The sequence below is a fragment of the Oreochromis aureus genome, linkage group 7, assembly GCF_013358895.1.
Source record: "Oreochromis aureus strain Israel breed Guangdong linkage group 7, ZZ_aureus, whole genome shotgun sequence".
In the NCBI taxonomy this organism is placed as follows: Eukaryota; Metazoa; Chordata; class Actinopteri; order Cichliformes; family Cichlidae; genus Oreochromis; species Oreochromis aureus.
In genome coordinates this window covers 21,247,924-21,261,393 of record NC_052948.1, presented here as the reverse complement: position 1 = coordinate 21,261,393, position 13,470 = coordinate 21,247,924, and the positions used below count along the sequence as shown (strand labels likewise).

At 40.6% G+C, this 13,470-nt stretch overlaps 1 protein-coding gene across 1 annotated transcript in view; it reads right to left on the bottom strand.

The window, feature by feature from the left end:
- The window catches only part of cspg4 (chondroitin sulfate proteoglycan 4), a 75,217-nt gene extending 64,487 nt beyond the window's left edge, over positions 1-10,730 (bottom strand). Inside the window, exon 1 of the mRNA XM_039615821.1 lies at positions 10,592-10,730. Coding sequence (XP_039471755.1) covers positions 10,592-10,667 — 76 coding nt within the window. The 5' untranslated portion in view covers positions 10,668-10,730. The remainder of the gene's footprint in view (positions 1-10,591) is intronic.
- Between the last annotated feature and the right edge of the window lie 2,740 nt (positions 10,731-13,470).

Below are 13,470 nucleotides of genomic sequence, written 5' to 3'. Positions count from 1 at the left end.
GTTATATGTATTCTCACTGTATGTCTGTGAAGATTCTCAGTCATCCAGGTCATCGTAGTCTAAGAAGCTTGGAAAGAAAAGTGTCTGACATCTTTAAGTTGCTTGAAGACGTTTCACCTCTCATATGAGAAGCTTCTTCAGTTCTAAGGTCAAATGGTGGAGAGTACCAGAGGACTTAAATCTGGAGTCCCAAATCCTTAAAAATGGGTTTGTAACCCTTTCCAGCTGGATAGATGTGATGACTTTGCTTCTTTGTTGTTTCTTTAGATCGTGGCATGATGTGTTGCTTTTTGAAGTCTTTTAGCCTGCTTCATTTTGTCGGACAGGTTGTATTTAAGCGATTTTTTGATGCTGCAGGTCTGTCAGTCATCGGGCCAGGGCATGGCTAGTGAATATGATTAATCACAGTTAATTCATGATTCATGAAAAACTGAATTTTCCTGAATGTCCTGAATCATGTAAGTGTGACAAATTTGCAAATAAATAAGAAATCAGGAAGGGAGCAAATACTTTTTTACAGCAAGTTTTGAGAATCTGTTTTGCCATCACTGTGTGAAAGATTCAACACATAACTGCACAAGGAGCTTGTGTAACTTGGCAAAGCAGTGACGTGTGTTTCAGCTCCTCTGTGTAGCTGTTCTCTGCTTCATGCTACTGCAGACAGTCAGTCAAACTAAACTTCATGGGACACATTATTTCCTCTGGTTATTTTAAGCCTTCGTAACCAATGCAATGACGACATTTGCCCTGGCCCCTCAACACTGGGATCTGTGTGAGCCACAATGCATAAAGAAAAGACACATAAACACTTTCTCTCACACACACAGCCAAAATCCCCACCCTGGATCCCCTTTTTCCTCCCTCCCTCCCTTGTCTCTTTCGTCAGCCTAGTGTGAAGCAACATGCTCTTGCTTGGCGCTACTGTCTAGCTATATTTAACTAGGCCATGCTTTTCCAGAATGCCAGATCCCAGGGCTGGTGCTATCCCCACCCCCCTCGATTCTGTATGAACCCAGCTTGTAATGAGGCCACCTGGCTTCAAATTACTCAGGTCCCTCTGTGGTGTTGATGAAGATGTTCAACAGGATGAGAGCTGGCGCTGGTCTGCATGCTGTGAAAAGTGGCTGTCCTAACCGCAGCCCCCCGCTGCCGTGTTTTTGGAATGATAGAGCAGGAGACTAGCTATTTGGATAAAAAGGGGGATTTCATCGCTGAAAATCATGCATGTGGAAAAAAAACCACATCTGTGTTAAATTTTTGGAGAATTTCCCACGTTACATCTAAGGAGTTTGCAGGAAAAACTCTAAACTCTGTCAGTCACCAAATGCGCCAAGCAGAACTATGCTGTTTGTCCCTGGAGGTTCTCGTACTGCAGCACCTCGTCTTGCCGTCCTGGAGCAAAGGCTAATAACAACTAGGAGTGGACGACTAATTAGAAGCACAAAAACTATTAGTTTGGAGTCTGATGTCTCATGATTAACCACTGCAGCCTTGTGCTTGTGAGTCATACACTCTCTGGGCTGGAGGGAGTCCCCACAGTTGAAGTGGATTTCTCTATATTTAAAACAGTGAGTCATATTCATCTGCACACTACCACTGATTCACTTAAAAATAGCAAGCTCATTTCTCTAAGGAACAGTGTGAACAAAACAATTAAACTTGAGAAATGTGCAGTTCGACATATAATATATTGCCCTCTTTTTTCATTTGCTGTACAGCATTTGATGTATTTTGTTTGCCTGACTGTATACAAAACTTCCTTTTCAAGAAGTTGGAGGGTTGCCGGGAGATTAATAATGGCTCCTGATAACAACCCAGTCTGTACATCTGTTTCAAGCAAAAAGCAACAAGCAACCCTGAGAATACTTCAAAACTTGGCTAATTGACATTCTTCCACCACAGATGTTTTGTCTATATTCGGTACGCGAAATCAGTGGGACAGTCTGATTAAAGCCTCCAGCTTTGCCTCGCTCCTAACTGACCAAGCAAGCTCCAGATGTTGCAGTGGAAACCTCAGGCTTTTCCCAACATGTCCTCATATGAATCAGCTCAACACTGGAAACATTTTTCCCATGATTCATGCCGCTTTTCCAGCGCCTGTGCTTGCCTTTTGTTACCCTACTGGCAACGTTTGTCTGATTCCAGGACATGTGAGTAACATACAGTGCAGTGTTCAACAAAGAAGGCACTGTTCCCCAATAAAAACACAGACATAATTTACGTCATATGATCATTAAAAAGAAAACAACATCTGATGAGATGATCACCAAGACAAACAAAGAAGAAGGATTTTGAAAACTGATTTAGAGGGAATGAGTGATTCCACAAAAGGTCTTTGGAATGAGAAGAAATTTAGTTAATCCTTTTCCCCTCCCCCTTTTCCAAGTATTTTCAATTGATAAAGGAAACAATGGCAGCCAGAACAGAATGGATTCTTCTTTATTCAAATGATAAAATAGACTGTCCTCAAAAAAAAAAAAAAAAACCCCCAAACAAAACAAGAAAACCCCATAGAGGCGGCTCATATCGAGACATCTGGTCATGCATAATTCCTGCTTATTGAAAACTTGGCCGTTCTGTGATGATGAGAATTTTCTCTAGAGTTCTCACTTTGGGCACTAAACTCCCCGACAGCTCTTATCAAAAATAAACACAGTTCATTTGGTGCAGCCAGCTAAGAATACAAGTCCATCATTCTCAGGGTCATAACACACTGTGAATGTAAATGTCCCACACAGATTTTGGCCCCATTGCTGTCCTACAGGTATCATAATGTGCATAAAATTATCGAATTATTGCTGTTTTGTTTAGTTTTGTGGGTTTTTGTTCTTTTTTTTGGGGTGGGGGGGGGCTTTACAGTGTAAGGTTGCCTGCTCCTATGCCAAAAATGTATTATAGGGTGTGTCTAACATGCTGGTTCATTAACAACGCTCATAACAAAGTTTCAGTTCCTTTGACAGACTGAACCTTAAGTTTTGCTTTTTACATTCGTAGCACCAACACTGGTGTAAACACAAAAAGTATCTTCAGTGACAAGAAGAAAAACAAGTACTTCAGCAGATGGTTTGGACTCTAAAGAGCCCTGGTCTTAATATTTTTGAATTAGCCTGAGGAGACAGAAGGCACTCTGACAGCTTAAATCCACAAGGACCCGGAACAATCTACCTGCTGCCACCTTAAAAAGCTGTGTGTAACTATTTTTAGGAGTTTGGCCACAAACTTGGGCATTTTCATATAAATACTTGCATTGAAAATCTCATCCATTTCAAATAGAAATAAAAATTTACACTTTCTACATGCATCAAATCTGCAGGTGTTTCTCAGTTTCAGTGTCTCAAGGTGTTTCAAATCTGGACATTACTGTATGTGTGGCTAGATTACCACACAAACATATAACCTGTAGTAATCTAAGCAAATGACAAAGCATGGCAACAGCATGTAAATACAACACATTATGTTGCAACGAGTGTAATTATATATTCCATCAATAACCTTGGACAGATTTAAAAGGAAAATATATGTTTTAGCATGTGATGTTTGATAATTATTGCAAACTTTTTACCCTTTGCCTACAGCTCCACCGCCAAGATCTCTCTCAAGCCATTTAAAATAATATTTTTTCTCAGTCATGTCTGCCGGTGGTATTCATTCACTATTTTTTTTTTTTGCCATGGTTTTAGAGAAAAAAACAAATTATTGGTCACATTTTTCGTACAGTGTGGTGTTTTGATAAATGTCAGCTATTTTCCTCCCTCGCCGGCGCAGCTATAACTCCGTGCTGTTGCTGCTGTAGGTAAGAATTGCCTAAAATTGCATGGCGACGAGGTAATTGTAACAATCTGAAATTCCAAATTGTCACCTACAGACCTGAAATCTGGTTACAGAATCTCCGTTACTCAACCGTACCACCAACTCATCTGATTGCCTTGAAAGGGGTTAAAACAGCACAGGAAGCCCTGCTGGAATAGCTTCTGAACTTCTACCTAGGGACAAAATCTGGGCCTGTGTTTATGCACAGAAACTCTTTTGTGCACACACCCCTAGCTAAATGACTTCTGTGTGTGGGCTGTCTGCCTGCTCTGAGCAGATCATAGCCCTAAAAAATAATCTGAGCGGCCTTCCAATGACAGCCAGCAATCTCAAAGAGAACAATGTTGGAAAGATCATCTGCCAGACGAGTACAGAGTCCTCAAGGCAAGGGACATGCATTTGTATGTTTTGTTTTTCAGGGTTCTTGCATCACACTGAGAATAAAGTGAGCTATGATATGTGCTTTATCACGTGTGCTTTTGAAGACACTGAATGCCTCAATGTCAGAATTTCTCTCATACTTCAGCACATCTACAGCTGCATAAAAGACAGCTTGGTAAACTTGATATCTTCATCCTATGTTATGATTACTCTGTTACTCAGATTTAGTTACATATGGCTCGTTTTTTTTTTGTCAATGTAGTAATCTTTCCTGTCAAGACCTATGACAGGAACAGAAGGATTTGCATTACACAAGCCGAGCTCAAACTAGGACTGTCAAAAATGTAACTCCAGATGCTCTCACGGCCCCATTATCAATTATATTTTTATTATCATATGGTATTTTAGAAGCATATGCACTAAGACGCTGACCATCTGGGGCTCCAAGGTAGGTGCTTCAAGGTCATCCAAATTCTTGGGATCCCGCTAGCTAATGCAAATGATGGAAACTATGAAAACACCTTGTAAATTGGCTGCGGCTGTGCTGCTGAGGTGAAAAAAAGGATAAGGTGGTCAGCAAGCCCAACTGTTCTAAGGCCTTTTGTACTTTACATTTCTTGCTTGTAGCTGACTTGCTTATCTGACCACAGCAGCACGTTGTGAATGAGCACCAGTGTCTTGCTCAAGGACAACTTGACAGAAGTTATTGCTTTTACAGCAATCAAACCTCTAAAAAACTCTATTATTGGCCCGCCACTGTAATCACTGAACAGACATGCTGCTCATTCTGTAGCTGCAGGTCAAATATAAAATTCTACCTGTAGTAACAAGATGAAGCTATAGAAAGGAAAGGAGCAGGGTAAGGCAGGTTGCCTATACAGCTAACTTTGGATTCTCGCAATGATGTTTGCCTCAGGCCAGAATCCAAAAAAAAAAAAAAAAAAAAAAAAAAACAGTTAATAAACCATGACTCACTGAAACTTTCTCTCTGAAAGTGGCAGGATGAAACATCAGGCAGGCAGAAGTGAGGAAGGTTATATCATACGAGAAACATTATCAATATTGATAGTCGTCCATGCTTCGAGATGAAATAAGGGTCTCATTTCCATGAAGCATTAAAGAAGGAGCTTGGCAGTGAGCAGAATGTTGTCTCAAGTACAAGGGCCACTCATATAGTGCACTTAAGTTTTTGATGAAATGCATTTCTTCTGCAGTGCATAAGCAATCAGAGTTGAGGGTTTTTTTGTTTTCTTTAAGGCAAATGTTAAGATACAAAAAAACCCCCAAAACCCTGCTTTCTCCTCAATGAGGGGATTTGTATTATTGTGCTTTGAAGCAGATTATATCTCATATTGTCTTGGAAAATAAAGCATGGCTGTGTCTGAACTGTCCACCAATTTACTATGAAAGTGCATAAGTCTTCTATATCTTGACTGTGAATTTCCCCTATAGTGCACTACATAGCAGTGAAGTGATGCTATGAAAGATACTGTACAGAAGAAGGAGTGCTACATCCATCGAGACGTCATGTGTTGCAGCCTGTTTATCTGTTATGAAACAAACAAACAAACAAACAAACAAACAAACAAAAAAAACAGAGACACCAGATATGGAGCTAATGGGATTTTCCTACTCTTTGAGAGTGCCTGGCAAGCATAATGCTCCTCAGATGTTTCAACCGTGCAGTGGCTCATCTCCTTCTATGCCAGAGCAGCATGACTTTCAAATTACAGATTTTAGCTGGTCAATTTAAACTGTAAATGTGTTAGTGGAAAGTAGCTTGCTTATGAAATGAAAAGCAATGAAAATGATGATTCATAAAAGATTTGTAGCACAGTTGCAGTTTCTCTCATCCTTTTGTAAGTGGATACATTTACATTAAAATATGCAGAAATGAATAGGTGTGCATAGATTAATATGCTGATAATGTGTATAGACTGTGCTGTTATCAGTTATCAGTTATGGTGTGTCTCATGTTGGTCCACTAGGATCAACATGAAACTGACAAGTCATGTTGTGATGCCGTTGTCCTGCACTGTGGTGCAAAAGAGAAAAAAAAGGTTTTCTTCATACAAAACTCTCATTTGGAACAAATGGTAAGCATTTCTAGAGTTTTCTTTATTAAGTTATGCAAAACAACATATATATTACCAACTTAGCTTTGCTTTTAGCCATATTTAGGTTACTTATGTTGGTTTGCTTGTGATAGCTTTTCATGGCATTAGCTAACTTCTTGGCTAATGCTAACTCAAAGCTCAGAGGACGTGATTAGTCAGTTGCGATGTTGAACCCAGCATTGTTATGATAGTGTACGAACAGCACTAACAGGGATATAAGATGCTCAGTTTTAATACAAAAGTATTTCACTGGGAGCTACAAGCACCTGGTCCTCCCTCCAGAGAGAAAAGGCAGATGAGGAGCCGTGCATTCTTCCCTCCTTTTATAAACACAGATTTTTTTTGTTTAGATCTACTCCAAAAGCTACATTTCTATCCTATCTTAGCTTTACGTTGTGTTTAGACTAAAAGTTGAGGGAAGGGTCACGAACCATGTCTGCGGGACCAGTACAACCTGGAATAAAGGCTAATCTCATCAATTTCCCAGCACAAATATTGGACTTATTAATCTTCTGTGCAGACACTTGTAGTCACACCGTTTTCTCTGCCAACTCTCAAGGAACACGTGGAGGCCTTGTATACGGACACTTCACAAAGCCAAGGCAAATTCCATATTTATTTTTTTTCTTGTTACCATAGTAACATTATACCCATGGGGAGATAGCTGGCTCATATGCAGTCTTGGGATGCAAATCCCTTCGTTAAGCTTTGCAATTGAAAATGCAAACACATTCAGCAGAAAGACATTTCTGAAACACTTACAAATGTGCATAAAATATTTGATATTGTTTGTAGTAGATGTTCTCTTAATGTGTGTTATCTGAGCAATTTAGGAAAAGCTTCCTCAATTAGGTATATGGGAATTCAAACAGTGCTTTTGCGATGATAGATGATATGTATTTCATAACATATTCATTGGCAGCATTTTGCACAGCAGCATTTGTTCTGCCAGCAGGGGCTTGTCTGTTCATATCTGTATTTTAGCAATGCCTACATCTCATAAATGGATTTTCAGAAAGCAAAACAAGACAACAAACAAGATACTTACTTTAGAAAGATTTGCAAGAAAAAAGGAAATCAGTCATTAAGTAAATAACAGCCAACAGTGGCAGTAGATGTGACTTCCTTAGGAACATCAAACTTTGTGTACTTATCAACAGACAGAAAAATGAGGAAAAACTCTATTACCAGGACAACCAAACAACTTGTATGCACTAGGGAGCTATTTATGATTTGGAAATAACTACCCGTCCAATTTTTCCAAACTTTGGTTAAAGGGCAGCTTTAATGGCTGCTGAACAGATACAGAGCTGCAGGGTGTTTTAAAGACTCAGAACAGGAACACGTCAAGTCCAATTTCAGACACAACCATGATAAAGCGAGTATCTCTAGATATGAAAAAAGTGCTCTCATAACGAATGAATGCAGAGTACTACAGATTTTCTGGCTGTGTGTCCAAAAAAATATCACTTTTGTTGCAGGAATTTGTATTAGAACTGCAGACATTACTTGCCACTGGCCTCACAGTTAAGGTCAGAGTTCATGATTCATAAATCAACAAGGTGACTGGGCAAAAATGGCATATGTGGGAGTATTCCTAGGCAAAAAATACACTGCTGACCAAAGAGGACACAATTTCCCACATTTCCCAAAATACTTCTGGTTTTAAACTAACACACTATTTAATAGAATTCAGATAATAGTAACAGTCAAATATAGTGGTGGTAGTGTGATTGTCTGGGGTTGCTTTGCTGCTTCAGGACCTGGATGACTTGCTGTAATTGATGGAACCATGAATTCTGCTTTCTATTCACAAATCCTGAAGTAAAGAATATCCGGCCATCAGTTTGTGCCATGAAGCTCAAGCGCACTCTCATTTGGGTTATTCAGCAGGACAATGATCCGAAACACACCAGCAAGTTAGTAGCTTGCAATACAAAATGAAGGTTTTGGAGTGGCCTAGTCAGAGTCACGACTTAAATCCAATCGAGATGCTTTAGCATGACCTTAAACAGGTAGTTTATGCTCAAAAGACATCCAATGTGGCTGAATTAAACACATTCTGCAAAGAAGACTGGGACAGAATTCCTCCAGAGTTATGTGAAAGACTTTTTTCCTGCCTTAATAAATAAAATCATCTTTTAAAAACTGCATTTTTGCATTATTCACATGTCACATGTGTACTATTAAAACATCTGGGGTGATTTCTGGTAAGTGTGACATTAAATCAAAAAATCAGAAACAGAGCAAATACTTTTTCACAGCAATTTAAGTGGATGAAAAACAGCAGCATAAGACTCAATTGGAAAATGGGATATTGCACCACTGAAGAAAGCTCATATAAAATGTTATGATAGTGGAAGTCTCACTGTGCTGCTTGCTTCTGCTGTTGTGGCAGAAGTGATTACATTTCTCTGGACTTGGAGAACTGCAATAAAAGCGACTACAAGTCTACCACTTCAGTGTGGGCATCCCCAATAGAAAGGTGCAAACGACTTCAAAAACACCAAAGCATCTGGACACTGTGCATGCGTGCATGTCCCGTGACATCTGAAGACTTAAACACTGGGAAGAAATGAAACCTTCTGTAAGGCTTCTAGGATGCCCATGGAAGAATCCCCCAACAGCTTGTGGCAGGCATTTTGTAGAGCAGAGGGGGCCAAAATCTAATCAGTGACTTGGTACATCTGGTCAACATTAGCATTTAGTTCTCTAGGGTCAGTGGGTGAGTGCTGTTCACACTGAGGCACAGAGGATTGTGCCAGCAGAAAATTAGATGAGGAGAAATTGTTCCCTGGTGCAGTTTTTGTGTTATATTCTGCCACATTTTCAATCAAAGGAAAATTTCATCTTAAATATGTGGAGAACTGCAAAGCTACTGTAACTATAACACCAACAAGTGAATGTGTACTTTATATCTAAATGAAGACATAAATTACAGTGATGCAAAAGGCTTCTATAAATCACCAGCAAATAATATTTTTCTGTACTCAGACAGCACTGTTTGCTCAGTGTAAAGCTAATTCTTCAGCAGAGGGGTCACTGTCACGCCCGTCAGCGGGGTTTATCTAGAAATGAGCAAACAGAAAGGCAGATGACTCTTCTCATGCTTGCCGTGAACAGATCACAGTGCCGGAGAACTGAGTCCAGCTCCCCGGCCGAGCTTTGACTCTGTGCCACCAAAACAAAGCAATACTCCTACGTGCAGATCAAGGGACACTTTTTCACTTTAGCTGCCAATGGAGACATTTGTCCAGACTTAATTGGAGTGGAATTTTCAGCGAGGGTTTGAAGATCTGACAGCAGGGGGAAAACAATGGGCCCAACAGCTGCTCAAGTCCAAGGCTGAACATGCCAACTTGCCATGTGTACAACTTTGTGGCAATGTGAGTTATTTAAGCTGTTTGAAGACAGGGGGTTTCAAGACACACAGCACTCTGCATCTCACACAAACTGCACTTGCATCCAGCAGGACTAAACTGGCTCATCATAGTGAGAAAGTATATCTGTACCTCTTTACTCTATGGGACCATTGTATAGTCCTTTGGCCATCAAGCGGCTGCCTCCTGTACACGCACACACTGCCTCTCTCACTCGTTTACTAGCACCTCTCTCTCTCACTGCTACTTTCATCTCTCTTCTCTCTGGGTGGATAAGGAGCGGCTCTGCCCGCCACTGTGCACTTCCCCTCTGAAAGAGCCATTCATTGCTGCCGGCAGCAGGACCTCAGCTAAGAGGGCTTCAACTTCTCTACCTCCTGCCTTTTGGCAACACGCTTTCAATGCAAACATTCCCAAGGTAAATGTGCTCACTCATTCAGCTCACCACAGACTGGAAAGCAAAAAAAAAAAAAGAAAAAAAAAGAAGAAAAAATGCGCTGGAGGAGAAACCGACAGATGTTGCCCCAGCCTTTGGACAAGTGGTCAGACCATTGCTCATCTTTTCCTCAGTGTATTGAGTTTCATCGAAGAATAAAAAGGTTTTACAACAGTGAGTGACATGTGTCCCGTGAGAATGAATAAACAGCAGTAAAAGGAAGACAACTGAAGATCTGATGTGGAGTTACTTAGAAAGTTTGTAGCCCAGTGCAGCATCTGTAAAGGATAACGTTGATACTGGGTTTGTTTTGAGGGATTAACTTGTCAGCCCGCCATGGTTTGATTTATGCAGAGGGGAAGCCTCAGACAGAGATGGTGATCTGATCTTTTCCTGTGGATCTCTGACAGATGGGAGCAGAAGGGGAGAACCAGGACACTAAAAGAGGGATTTGCAGTGGCACTTACCTCCATGACCAGGGCTGGGGAGGCAGAGCAGTACACTCAGGAAGGCACCAACAAAAACCAGATGCAGGGCTCTCATATTTTCGTTGCTGAAGAGTTAAGTCCTCCACTGTTGTGTTAAAGACACTCCATTCAAAAGAGACTGAATGAGTTTCCAGTTTTGGGACCTGCTACAAGACACTTCTCTATGTGAAGGGGCAGGGCTGGGGAGGGACCGCTAGAGGGACGCCTTCTTTCCAACCCCAGCCCCTACCCTTCTCCAGCACACTTGCACGTGCACACATTACACACACACACAGATCTTCAAAGAATGGAAAATCATAACCAGACTCTCTTTGCTGACCCGACACTTACATATTTTCACAAGTACAATACCCGTTTATACATATATTTGTCTCTCTCTCATACATGCATGCACACACACACACACACACACACACACGCACACAACAAATTTACACACATCAATTTACATGGCTTTTGTAACACCACACAAATCAAAACTCTGACACGACAAGCTTACTATCTCAGTGGATTTTTTCCCTTTTGTCTCAGTCTGTAATTGGAGTGCCCTTTAGAGACCAGCAGCTCCTGTTTGCAAGGATAAACCCTTTACTTTTAATTAAAGACAACTCAGGTTGCCATTGGTGCTTTATCTTTCGAGCCTTTCCCTTGATCAATGTCTGGCTCTTCATGTTTTTGTTCAACAAACCTGCTCCTGAAGCTAATTAAGCTCACACTTGAGTGTGGAGTAGAGGTTGGTTGCTTTGGATTTGCATTCTCTCTTGTTTCCCTATTGATAGGGCAGGGACAATAGAAAAGTTTTACTGCGCAAATAAAGCACTCGGGGAAAGACTTTATTCGTGGTGAGTGCTGTCGCTGATTGTTCTCCACTTGGCTTATACTTTCATTTCTGGTAATGAACATGCATACACTCATCACAAGGATTAGTATTTTCTGGCTGGATGCTAAGATTAAACCTCAAATTCACTCGCAAAGCTTGAACGTTCAATTTCATCTGTCTCACAGTCAGCAGATTGGCAAATTATTCGTCACTCTCGCTGACAGCTGAAATGGGAATACAATTAGAATATTCTGAACACTTCCTCTCAGGTGTGGAATGACTTTACAACAGCTATTCGCCGTTCACTGCAGCCCATGCAGATTAATTAGACTTTTGCTTTTCAGCTGAACAAACAATGCCTCCGAAATTATCTTCAAATTAACTGGCATGTGAAATATTACAGATAATTTCAAATGACTTATGACAGTCAGGAGAGCTTTTTGCATTAACCGTGGCTTGATTGGACTGCATTTTTGTTAGTCTCCGACTTGGTGAACGGACAACCTGAAATGTTTAAAATAAGCACTTTTTGTCTCTCAGTTGTATTTCATACATCTGAGGAGAAAATAACAAGCTTCCTTCTAACCACATGGCCTTGTATGTGTAAAATTTTACCGCTAGATATCAGTAGATTGCAGACTGCAGTCGACTGATTTCTACTTTCTCATCCCATAATGTGGATAGTGCATAATCTTAGCTACGGTGGTCGCTGTAGGACAAACATGTTTTAGTCAGCCAAGAGGGAACTGTTCCTGTGTTTCTGCTATTGTTTAGACCGGTTCTGGAGCTGCCCCAGAATTGTTTCCTATCTGTAGGAGGCTGTCAGTCTACCGTTTACCTCAGCTGTCAGCGCCGGGTTGCCGCTCTCTCTGTCTGACACTTACTGAATAAACTCTCATACGATGTGAGAACATAAACTGTTTATCAGAAGGAAAATGTTATTTTTTAGGATGCTTCAGCCTAACATTAGCTGGCATAATGTAGGCTTATAACTGGTCGCATGTCTAATCTGCTGACAATAAGTAACTACAACAATATCGGGAACAAATAACATGTTTATGCACATTTTCATTTGTTAGATCCCTCACTTCAGTTCAAGAGAAAGAGGATGACATTTTATTAAGATGCCAATGTCATTGTATTTTTCCTTTGACTTTTCGCTTCTTTGGTGTAGAGTACCCTTTCTCTGGCAATAAGCTAGTATGTGGCCATTCTCTAACCACATACCAGCCACTGTATTCAAATATGATGCAGGGAACATGGTGGCTTCCACAAACCGCAAACCTGCTCCTGTGTATTTTCAATGTAATAATTCTAAGTTTGAATGCATTGTACACATAAGCACTTTTTATTTAAATAGCATAAAAGCCCAATTCTCCAAAACACTACTGTGTTGAATAAAACAAAGGAGTAGATCCATTTAACATGAAGAAGACCTCATTTCTCCACACTTCAAAAAAGAGCATGAGCCACTGTGACCATTGGAAGACCTGTAAAAAACATATCACACTTGTAACACAACACCATTTATTGCTGGCAACCTTTTCTGACACCAAAGCCTCACTGACTATTTCAACATGACACAAGCTACAATTAAAACGCTCCCTCTGAGCCTTAGCCAACCCTTTGCACCAATGACATGCTCTCGCCTCCCTGGGGATGCATAACTCTCCCTGGAGGGATGTCACCCACTGATATGAGTGGGCTCCTGCAGTATGTGAAAGCAAAGGCAGGCTTATGTAACCCACGACACCAGGAACCCCTTTACCATAAGCATGACAGATGATGCAAGTAGATATGTGTGAACTTGTCTGTATTAAAGTAAGTTGATACTATTTATGAGACTTTTTTTGGGTAATAATGAATATGGTCGTGCAGTGATTAAAGGTGTCCTGTGGAGGCTTTTAAACAAACAGGTTTTTGTTTACATTCAAATATGCTCATAAAGTACATTATACGTATCCTCGAGGTCTACAAGCATGTTGAATGCATTTCCAACCTCGTAAAATATCTGCTTTTTGTTTACATCACTATGTAT